The sequence below is a fragment of the Serinus canaria genome, chromosome 25 (genome assembly GCF_022539315.1).
Source record: "Serinus canaria isolate serCan28SL12 chromosome 25, serCan2020, whole genome shotgun sequence".
In the NCBI taxonomy this organism is placed as follows: domain Eukaryota; kingdom Metazoa; phylum Chordata; class Aves; order Passeriformes; family Fringillidae; genus Serinus; species Serinus canaria.
In genome coordinates this window covers 12,300,611-12,311,905 of record NC_066338.1, presented here as the reverse complement: position 1 = coordinate 12,311,905, position 11,295 = coordinate 12,300,611, and the positions used below count along the sequence as shown (strand labels likewise).

The 11,295-nt window shown below is 52.8% G+C and overlaps 1 protein-coding gene across 1 annotated transcript; it reads right to left on the bottom strand.

Annotated features, from left to right (window-relative positions):
- Positions 1 to 4,222: 4,222 nt before the first annotated feature.
- Positions 4,223 to 11,295, bottom strand: MCL1 (MCL1 apoptosis regulator, BCL2 family member). Its single transcript, XM_050984918.1, has 3 exons — positions 10,688 to 11,295; positions 5,234 to 5,481; positions 4,223 to 4,712 (listed from the first exon to the last, which is right to left on the bottom strand). The coding sequence occupies exons 1-3, from the start codon at positions 11,226 to 11,228 to the stop codon at positions 4,596 to 4,598; spliced, it is 906 nt and encodes a 301-aa protein (XP_050840875.1). The 5' UTR covers positions 11,229 to 11,295; the 3' UTR covers positions 4,223 to 4,595.

Genomic DNA, 11,295 nt, shown 5'->3' with positions numbered 1-11,295 from the left:
GTGCTGCAAAACCCCAAAACTGCTAAAAGTGCTGCTAAAGGCACCCCAAACTGCTAGAAACCCAAAAGTGCACCCCTAAAAGTGCTGCTAAAGGCACCCCAAAATTGCTACAGAAACCCCAAAAGTGCTGCTAAAGGCACCCCAAAATTGCTGCTAAAGGCACCCCGAAACTGCTGCAGAAACCCCAAAACTGCTGCTAAAGGCACCCCAAAACTGCTGCTAAAGGCACCCCAAAATTGCTAAAGGCACCCCAAAACTGCTACAGAAACCTGCACCCCAACTTCCTCCAGGCACCCACACCCAAATTTAGGGGCCACCTGCACCCCAAAACCCTGGGATTCCCCCCCCACCCCGAGCTCCACCTGCACCCCAGTTTTCACCGGCACCCCAACTTTCACCTGCACCCCAATTCTTACCTGCACCCCAACTTCTCCCAGGCACCCACACCCAAATTCGGGAGCCACCTGCACCCCAAATTTCACCTGCACCCCAAAATTCACCTGCACCCCGGCCCCCCAGGAGTCCCCCACACCCCGAGCTCCACCTGCCCCCCAAAATCCTGAGATTCCCCCACACCCCGAGCTCCACCTGCACCCCAAATTTCACCTGCACCCCAACTCCTCCCAGCCACCTAATTTTCACCTGCACCCCAAACCCCTCCCAGATACCCACACCCAAATTTAGGAGCCACCTGCACCCCAAATTTCACCTGCACCCCAAAATCCCGAGATTCCCCCACACCCCGAGCTCCACCTGCACCCCAACTTTCGCCTGCACCCCAACTTCTCCCAGCTATTCACACCCCAATTTAGGAGCCACCTGCACCCCAAATTTCACCTGCACCCCAAATTTCACCTGCACCCCGGCCCCCCAGGAGTCCCCCACACCCCGAGCTCCCCCTGCACCCCAGTTTTCACCTGCACCCCAAACCCCTCCCAGGTACTCACACCCAAATTTGGGAGCCACCTGCACCCCAATTTTCACCTGCACCCCAAAATCCTGGGATTCCCCCTGCCCCCCAAACCCCCCCTCCCTTTGCACGTTTCCATGGCAACCTCTGCCCCAAACACCCCAAAATATCCCCGCAGCCACGGCGTGGAAAAAAACCACCAAAAACACAAAAAAAAAACCCAAAAAAACCGGAAAACCGCCATGAAACAAAACAAAAACCACCCCAAAAAAAGCAGAACCCAGAGCCAGGAGAGCTCTGCAGCCTGGGCTGGGCTGGGACCTGGGGGGATTTTGGATTTCCTAAAGATTTTAGGGCAGGATTTTGCATTTCCAGAGCATTTTGGGGTGGGATTTGGAATTTCCAGAGAATTTAGGGGCAGGATTTTGCATTTTCAGAGGATTCTGGGAGAGGATTTTGCATTTTCAGAGCATTTTAGGGCAGGATTTTGCATTTTCAGAGGATTTTGGGGTGGGATTTGGAATTTTCAGAGCATTTTAGGGCAGGATTTTGCATTTTCAGAGGATTTTGGGGCAGGATTCTGCCTCTCCAGAGGATTTTAAGGCAGGATTTTGCATTTCCAGTGGATTATAGGGCAGGATTTTGCATTTCCACAGCATTTTAGGGCAGGATTTTGTCTTTCCTGAGAATTTTGGGGTGGGATTTTGCATTTCCAGAGCATTTTAGAGCAGCATTTTGCCTCTCCAGGAGATTTTGGGGCAGGATTTTGTCTTTCCTGAGAATTTTGGGGTGGGATTTTGTATTTCAGAGCATTTTAGAGCAGCATTTTGCCTCTCCAGGAGATTTTGGGGCAGGATTTTGTCTTTCCTGAGAATTTTGGGGAGGGATTTAGCATTTTCAGAGCATTTTGGGGCAGAATTTTGTCTTTCCTAAAGATTTTAGGGCAGGATTTTGCATTTCCAGAGCATTTTGGGGCAGGATTTTGCATTTTCGGAGAATTTTGGGGCAGGATTTTGTCTTTCCAGAGGATTTTGGGGCGGGATTTTGTCTTTCCAGAGGATTTTGGGGCAGGATTTTGTCTTTCCTGAGAATTTTGGGGAGGGATTTAGCATTTTCAGAGCATTTTGGGGCAGAATTTTGCATTTCCAGAGGAGGAGGAGGAAGGGGAGAAGAGGAAGAGGAGGAGGAGGAGGAGGAGGAAGGGGAGAGAAGGAGGAAGAGACAGCCAGGCCACTGTTGCTGTCACCCTCTGCCACCCTCCCACCAGGAAGGACGCCACCCTGGGAGTGAATTCCTCTTGGCACAGCTCTGTAAAAATGTATATATTCTACAGCTTTATATTCATTTACAGCTTCTCTACATCCTCCCCACCCACTGGGCTCGGGGTGTTTGGGTGTTTGTTTTTTTACATAATTACAAAATGAAATTGTTATTTCTGAACTGTCTGCGGCTGGCTGGGGCCAGGGTGGGGCTGGGGGTCGCTCCAAGCCCCCGCCCCACGGTGAGGGAAGGGCTCCAGCTGCAGGACTGGCAGCACCTGGCTGCAGCTGCAGGCTGGCACAACATTTGCAGCATGCAGTGCTTCTGCTCCAGAGCAGCAGAGCTGCGGGTTTGGGCAGGGCAGAGGCAGCAGAAGGTGCTATTTCCAGAAAAAAAAAATAATAATAAAACAAACAAACCAACCAAAAAAAAAACCCCACAACCACAAGCCTCAAAACATCTGCTCCAGGCTCAGCCCAGCCCGGGAGGAGCTGCTGGAGATCAGGTCCAATTGAAGCCAAGTCCATCCCGGGGAGGGAAGCAGGGAGGAAAAACTCTTCCAAAAGCCTCAGATCCTCCATCCATCCATCTGTCTGTCCATCCATCCATCCATCCATCCCTCCATCCATCCATCCATCCATCCCTCCATCCATCCATCTGTCTGTCCATCCATCCATCCATCCATCCATCCTCCATCCATCCATCCATCCATCCATCCATCCTCCTCCATCCATCCTCCATCCATCCATCCATCCCCCCATCCATCCATCCCATCCATCCTCCATCCATCCTCCCTCCATCCATCCATCCCATCCATCCTCCATCCATCCATCCATCCTCCATCCATCCATCCATCCCCCTCCATCATCCATCCATCCATCCCATCCATCCTCCATCCATCCATCATCCTCCATCCCATCCATCCATCCCATCTCCATCCATCCCATCCCCATCCATCCATCCATCCATCCCTCCATCCATCCCATCCATCCATCCCTCCATCCCATCCATCCATCCATCCCTCCCATCCCATCCATCCCCATCCATCCATCCTCCATCCATCCATCCATCCCTCCATCCATCCCCAGCCCCATCCACCTCCCATCCATCCATCCATCCATCCCTCCATCCATCCATCCATCCCTCCATCCATCCCTCCATCCATCCATCCATCCATCCCTCCATCCATCCATCCATCCATCCATCCATCCATCCATCCATCCTCATCCCTCCCATCCATCCCATCCTCATCATCCATCCATCCATCCATCCCTCCATCCATCCATCCATCCATCCCTCCATCCATCCATCCATCCATCCATCCATCCATCTCATCCTCCATCCATCCATCCATCCATCCATCCATCCCTCCATCCATCCATCCATCCATCCCTCCATCCATCCATCCATCCATCCCATCCATCCCTCCATCCTCCACCATCCATCCCATCCATCCATCCATCCATCCATCCATCCATCCATCCATCCATCCATCCATCCATCCATCCATCCATCCATCCATCCATCATCCATCATCCATCCATCCATCCATCATCCATCCATCCATCCATCATTCATCCATCCATCCATCAATCCATCCATCCATCAATCCATCCATCCATCCATCCATCCATCCATCCATCCATCCATCCATCCATCATCCATCCATCCCTCCATGAATTTGAGCTCTAAGCCCAGGCAGACTCTGCTCAGCTGCAAGGTGGAGGTGGACAGAAGAAACACAGTCTGTGTTTTCTCTCCAGTTCCCTTCAATCCAAGGCCAGGTTGGATGGGAACTGGAGAATTCCCTGGTGGGAAGTGTCCCTGGCCATGGCAGAACGAGATGGGCTCTGAGCTCCTTCCCACCCAAATCATTTTGTGATCAATCAATCCATCCATCAATCCATCAATCCATGAATCAATCAATCCATCCATCCAACAATCCATCAATCAATCAATCCATCAATCCATCCATCCATCAATCCATCCATCCATCCATCCATCCATCCATCCATCCATCCATCCATCCATCCATCCATCCATCCATCCATGAATTTGAGCTCTAAGCCCAGGCAGATTCTGCTCAACTGTCCCTGGCCATGGCAGAACGAGATGGGCTTTAAGGGCCTTCCCACCCAAATCATTTTGTGATCAATCAATCAATCAATCAATCCATCAATCCATCAATCAATCCATCTCTCCATCCATCCATCCATCTGTCTGTCCATCCACTATCCCTCCCTCCATCCCTCCAGGCTGGGGTCACACCCTCCTCTTCCTCAGCAGCTCCGGCGACAGCTCCACGTCCTCGAGTCCAGCTTCAGAGGGAGCAGGGCAGCTGTGCAGCCCCAGGGAGCCGAAATCCTCCCCAAATCCGCCCAAAATGCTCCCAAAATGCTCCCAGGGTCCGTGGGCAGCTCCGGCCTCACCGGATCATGTAGGCCAGGCTGGCCCCCAGGCCGGCCACCCCCGCGAAGGCCATCAGAACGTTCCGGATGCTGCCCTCCAGGTCCTCCACGCGGAAAAAGTCCACAAAGCCCTCCTGGGAGAGAGGGGAGGGGGTGTCAGCTGGGGGGCACAGCCTGCCTGGCACAGCCCCCAGACCCATTTCAGCCTCAAACAGCCCCCATGCGCCCCCAGACCCATTTCATCCTAAAATATCCCCCAGACCCATTTCAAACTGCACATCCCAATGTTCTCCCTGTGTGCCCCCAGCCCCATTTCAGCCTCAAACAACCCCCAGCCCCATTTCAGCCCAGTGTGTCAGATTCTGCTCCCCCACTCCCCCAGCCCCATTTCAGCCTCCAACATCCCCTGTGCACCCCCAGCCCCATTTCAGCCCCCCTAGCCCAGGCCCCCCCAGCCTTGCCCTGATTTTTGGGAATGCTGCCTCCAGTTTTCACCCCAAACCACTTCAGGCAGCCCATGCTGAGTGACCCTAAATCCCCACAACCCCCCTGGGGACAGTGAGCCAGCACTGCCACACACCCCAGAGCCAGGAACAGGCCGGGATGTTGGGAAGAGCTCAGGAATTCCCAGGAATTCCCGGGAATTGTGACTCACCCAGCCCCCCTGGCTCTCCAGCCACTCCCTCTTGGAGGAGACCAGGGCGTCGGTGATGATGCCAGCCAGGCTGCTGATGCTCTGCTCCTGCTGGATGCTCTTCAGGTGCTTGGCCACGAAGGCGCCGAAGGTGATGAGGGTCACCACCCGTCCCCAGTTGGTGACACCGTCACTGAACATCTGGGCAGCCACCTCCACCACGCTCTGCAGGTCCTCCTCCTGCTGGATCTGCAGCCTCCTCAGCATCCCTGCAAAACCCACGGGGGCAGGAGCCAAAATGAGCAATGTGGGACTCCAGGGGCTCCCCAAAATGCAGTTTATTCCATCCAAGAGTTACAGCAGCCCAAGTTTGGGGTGACAGAGCTGTGCCCACAGGTGCCAGCTCCAGGGGGATGTGGGTCTCCAGCCAGGCCTGGACACCCACATCCCTCATTCAGGCTCTGACCAATGGTGCCTCACGTGAGGCACCACTGCAAGAGCCAAAATGAGAGATGTGGGACTCCAGGGGCTCCCCAAAATTCAGTTTATTGTATCCATAATTCAGTTTATTCCATCCAAGAGTTACAGCAGCCCAAGTTTGGGGTGACAGAGCTGTGCCCACAGCTGTCAGCTCCAGCTGCAGGCAGGCCTGGACACCCACATCCCTCATTCAGGCTCCTACTAAGGGTGCCGCACGTTGGGCGCCACGGTGAGAGCCAAAATGGGCGATGTGGGACTCCAGGGGCTCCCCAAAATGCAGTTTGTTCCATCCAAGAGTTACAGCAGCTCAGAGCTGGGTGACAGAGCTGTCCCCACAGCTGCCAGCTCCACAGCTGTCAACTCCAGCCTGGACACCCACATCCCTCATTCAGGCTCTAAGGGTGCTCCACGTTGGGCGCCACTGTGAGAGCCAAAATGAGAGATGTGGGACTCCAGGGGCTCCCCAAAATGCAGTTTTTTGTACCCAAAATGCAATTTATTGTATCCAAAATGCAATTTATTCCATCCAAGACATTACAACAGCCCAAGGTGGGGGTGACAGAGCTGTGCCCACAGCTGCAGCCAGGCCTGGACACCCACATCCCTCATTCAGGCTCTAAGGGTGCCCCACATTGGGCACCACTGTGAGAGTCAAAATGAGAGATGTGGGACTCCAGGGGCTCCCCAAAATGCAATTTATTGTATCCAAAATGCAGTTTATTCCATCCAAGAGGTTACAACAGCCCAGGGTTGGGTGACAGAGCTGTCCCCACAGCTGCCAGCTCCAGCTGCAGCCAGGCCTGGAGTCCCTTTAGTTTTGGTTACAATGCATTATATAATTTTTTTTTGTTGTTGTTATAATGCATTATAAACTTTTATTTTGCTTACACTGCATTATAAACTTTTCTTTGCTGATCATTTTAACACAGCAGAACCAATCCATAACTTTTACCTCCAGCCTCTCATAACTCCCCTAATTACCACATTCATGTCACAACCACTCACAGTCAGCACATCACTGTTTAAATTTTTCAGTTTTCTTGCAGGAGAAAATTCTGAGCCCTTTTTGCTGCCTTGTTTGCCTGTGCTTGGTAAAACATCTTCTGGTTTGGGGTGGGTTTATCCTTTGAGCCATAAAAACCCCTCGAACCCACACACCCTTTGCTCCTTGGTTATCCAGCCAGACTGGCTCAGCAATTCTTCCCTTCTACATCAAAACTTGCTTTTCTTTCTATTCCTTCTTCAGATTCTACATTCAAAAATCTTCCTGCCAAGCACAGACTCTCATCCAACTTTCATCCTTCCCAGCAGCCGAGGTTTGGGGGCAGCCAAACACCCCCAGAGGGGCAGGGAGAGGGTGGGACCCCCAAAGGGGCAGGGAGAGGGTGGGACCCCCCCCCAAAAATGGAGTTTGGGATGGAGAATGAGCTCTGCTCCCTCCCTCACCTGGGCTGGGTGACACAAACCCAACCCTGGCACATTTTAGTTCCTTTTCCCTGGCTCAGGGACAGCTGTGGTGTGCCAAGGTTGCCACAGCAGGCACAGCCTGGGGAGGGTAATTTAAAATTCATTTAAATTAAGATAATTTAAAAAAAAATTAAAAATAAATAGAATAATTTAAATAAATGAAATCATTCAAATAAACGGAATCATTCAAATAAATGGAATCATTCAAATAAATAGTTCAAAAATAATTTAAATTTTAATAAAATTAAAATAATTTCAATTCATAAAATAACTTAAATAATAAAACAAAATCATTTAAATGCAAATAAATTGCATTGTTTTAAAATAATTAAAATGTTTAAAAATTTGAATTAGTAAAATAACTGAATTTTAAAAATAAAATCATTTAAATAAAATAAAATAATTTCAATGAATAACATAATTTCAATTAAAGAATAAAAAATTGAAATTTAAAATAATTTAAAAATAAAATGATCGAAATGAAAATAAAATAAAAATAACTTAATAAAATCATTTAACTCCGATAATAAAACCATTTAAATTAAAAATAATTCAAACTACTTTAAGATTATTTCAAAAACTGAAATGAAAATAATTGAAATGAAAATAATTGAAATGAAAATAATTGAAATTAGAAATAATTTACATTCTTTTAAAATAATTCAAAATCATTTAAAATTAACCTTTGAATGAATTAAAAACTGTTAATAATTAATTTTAGCAGTGCCCTACAGCCCAGCCCAGCCCAGCCGTTGCTCAGCTGGCAGGAAACGGCCCCGGGCAGCTCCTCCTGCTCAGGAAATCACCCGGGCTGGGCCGGGCATTCCTGGGAGAGTCATCCCAGGGAAGGGCCGGGAACCCATCCCAGAGGGACTGATCCCACTCATCCCACTGGGACTGATCCCACTGATCCCATTAGGAACTGCGGGCACGGACCCATCCCACTGGGACTGATCCCACTGGGACTGATCCCACTGGGACTGATCCCACAGGGACTGATCCCACTGATCCTACAGGGAATGGGGCACAGGGACTGATCCCACAGGGACTGATCCCATTGGGAACTGCGGGCAGGGACTGATCCCACAGGGACTGATCCCACTGATCCCACAGGGACTGATCCCATTGGGAACTGCGGGCAGGGACTGATCCCACAGGGACTGATCCCACAGGGACTGATCCCACTGATCCCACAGGGAATGGGGCACAGGGACTGATCCCATTGATCCCACTGGGAATGGGGCACAGGAACCGAACCCACGCAGACTGATCCCATTGGGAACTGTGGGCAGGGACCCATCCCACAGGGACTGATCCCACTGATCCCACAGGGAATGGGGCACAGGGACTGATCCCATTCATCCCACTGATCCCACAGGGACTGATCCCATTGGGAACTGCGGGCACGGACCCATCCCACACATCCCACTGATCCCATTGGGAACTGGGGGCAGGGACCGATCCCACAGGGATCAATCCCATTGATCCCACTGGGAATGGGGCACAGGAACTGATCCCATCACGCGACTGATCCACAGGACTGATCCCATGGGAATGCGGGCAGGAATCACCACCCACGGACATCCCACAGACTGATCCCACTGGGAACTGGGGGTAGGGACCGATCTCACTCATCCCATTGATCCCACAGGGATCAATCCCACTGATCCCACTGAGAATGGGACACAGGAACTGAACCCACAGGAACTGATCCCACTGATCCCACAGGAACAAATCCCACAGTGAGTGATCCCACAGGGAATGGGGTACAGGAACTGATCCCATTGATCCCACTGAGAACTGGGGACAGGAACTGATCCCACAGGGACTGATCCCACTGGGAACTGGGGAGAGGAACCAATCCCACAGGGAGTGATCCCATTAGGAATGGGGCACAAGAACCAATCCCATAGGGAATTGGGGACAGGAACTGATCCCACTGATCCCACCCAGGAACTGGGGACAGGAACTGATCCCATTGATCCCACTGGTAATTGGGGACAGGAACTGATCCCACTGGGAACTGGGGACAGGAACTGACCCCACTGCCGTTCCCCCAGCACAGCTAAGAATGAAACCGAAGCTCTTTGTGCTCAATAAACAAAAAAGGAGCTAAAAAAAGGGATGGGCTGAGAAAATGCAAGGAGGAAGGTGATTCACCAGGCAGCACCCTAACAACCCCAGGAACCCCAAAACTGCTGCAGGAACCCCAAAACTGCTGCAGGAACCCCAAAACTGCTGCAGCAACCTGCATCCTAACACCCCCCAGGAACCCCAAAACTGCTGCAGGAACCCCAAAACTGCTGCAGGAAATGCAGACACTGCCCTGGGACCCAAATGCCAGCACCAGCCCCAAACCAGCCCGGGTGACACAAAACCAGTGACACAAACTGGTCACTTCTCCTTTCCAGTTCATCCCCAGGCCAGGCACTGGGGGTCAGATTCCTACAGCTGCTTCAGGGCCTTGCAGAAAGGGGTGAAATGCATGAAAATGGATTTGCCAGAGAAATCTGGGATCCCTGGCAGTGCCCAGGGATGGTGGAAGTGTCCCTGCCATGGCACTGGGTGAGGTTTTGGGTCCATTTCAACCCAAACCATTCCATGGTTCTGTGAGATCATTGTCCAAAAATCCCCTTGGAACCTAAACTGGTGCAAAGGATCTGAAACTCCTGAGCTTCCCAGTCTGAACCTCCTGAGCTCCCCAATCTTCGGATGTTTGGGATTAAATCCATGAAAACATTTCCCAGCCCAGCTCTGGCTGCCCCTGGCAGTGCCCAAGGCCAGGCTGGACAGGGCTGGGAGGGTGGAGGTGTCCCTGCCATGGCACTGGGTGAGTTTTTGGGTCTATTTCAACCCAAACCATTCCATGGTTTTATGACCACATCACCCAGAAAAATTCCCCCCACCAAAAATCCCCTTTGCATCTAAACTTGGCGATGAGGATCTGAAACTCCTGAGCTCCTCAATCTTCGGATTTTGGGATTAAATACTTACAAACATTTCCCAGAGAAGCTGTGGCTGCTCCTGGGAGTGCCCAGGGCCAGTGGGAAGTGTCCCTGCCCATTTTGGATGAATTTTAAAATCTATTTCGACCCAAACCATGGTTCTACGCATTGCTCAGGAGAATTCCCCCCCAGCAAAAATCCTTTTGGCACCTAAACCGGGGGGTGAGGAGCTGAACCTCGGGAGCTCCCCAATCTTTGGCCGCTCGGGGTTCATTTACAGAGCCAAGGGGGACACGAGGAGGAGGAAGCGGGGCTAATCTGTAACTAGATTATCTCCTCCGCACACACCGACAGCGGCTTTTCCTCGCCCCCGCGGAACAAAGTTCAGTTTCGTTTCTGAGCGCTTCCCAACCGCTTTTATTTAACCCCTTCGGAACCGAAGCCACGTCGCAGCGGTGACCCGGCCGAGACCCCGGCCACGACGGCATCGCCCCCGGCTCCAAACCCCTCCGGCCACCGGGACAGGCCCAACGGAGGGCACGGGGGTCTCGACCTCCTCCCGGAGTATCCGACGGACACACACCTTGAAAGGCCAGCTCGTGTTTCCTCATGACGCCGTCGCCGACTCTCCGCAGCGTCTCCAGCGCTTTCTCCATCACCGCATCCCCCGCCGCGCCCGGCCGGCCGGGACCACCCAGGAGTCCCGGAAAAAGCTTCTTAGCGCTGGGTTGCGCCTCTCCCGCCACCTCCCGCAGGTAGCGGCTGATGAGCTCCAGCGAGTCCTGCCGGAGCCCGTCCGGAGGCCCCGGTGGGGTCCCGGGCAGTGAATCGGCGGCGGGGCCGCGCTCGGGCTCGGGCTCGCATCCATCCAGCTCCTCTTCGGGGCGCCAGAGAGTCGCGCCGCAGCCAATCAGCGCGCGAGGCGCCGAGCTTCGACCAATCAGCGCGCGGGGGGGGTCGGCGCGGCCGGCGGCGGCTCCGGGGCGCTCCCGGGGCGGCTCCGCGGTGGCGGCGGCGGCGGCCGCGGGCTCCGGGCGCTGCCCCGGCCCGCCGGCACCCAGCGCCGGGGAGCCGCCGCAGTAGAGGTTGAAGCCGATGACAGCTTTCGGTTTCACGGCGAACATGGCGCCCGGTGCGAGCGGCCGGCGGGGTGCGGGCGGGACCGGCGCGGCCGGGTTATATAACCGGCGG

Coding starts and splice junctions, on each gene's coding strand:
- MCL1 (XM_050984918.1), bottom strand. CDS start 11,228: ATGTTCGCCGTGAAACCGAAAGCTGTCATCGGCTTCAACCTCTACTGC. Junction 5,482..10,687: donor ACACGAGCTGGCCTTTCAAG/GTGTGTGTCCGT, acceptor TGGGTTTTGCAG/GGATGCTGAGGAGGCTGCAG. Junction 4,713..5,233: donor TGGAGAGCCAGGGGGGCTGG/GTGAGTCACAAT, acceptor CCTCTCTCCCAG/GAGGGCTTTGTGGACTTTTT.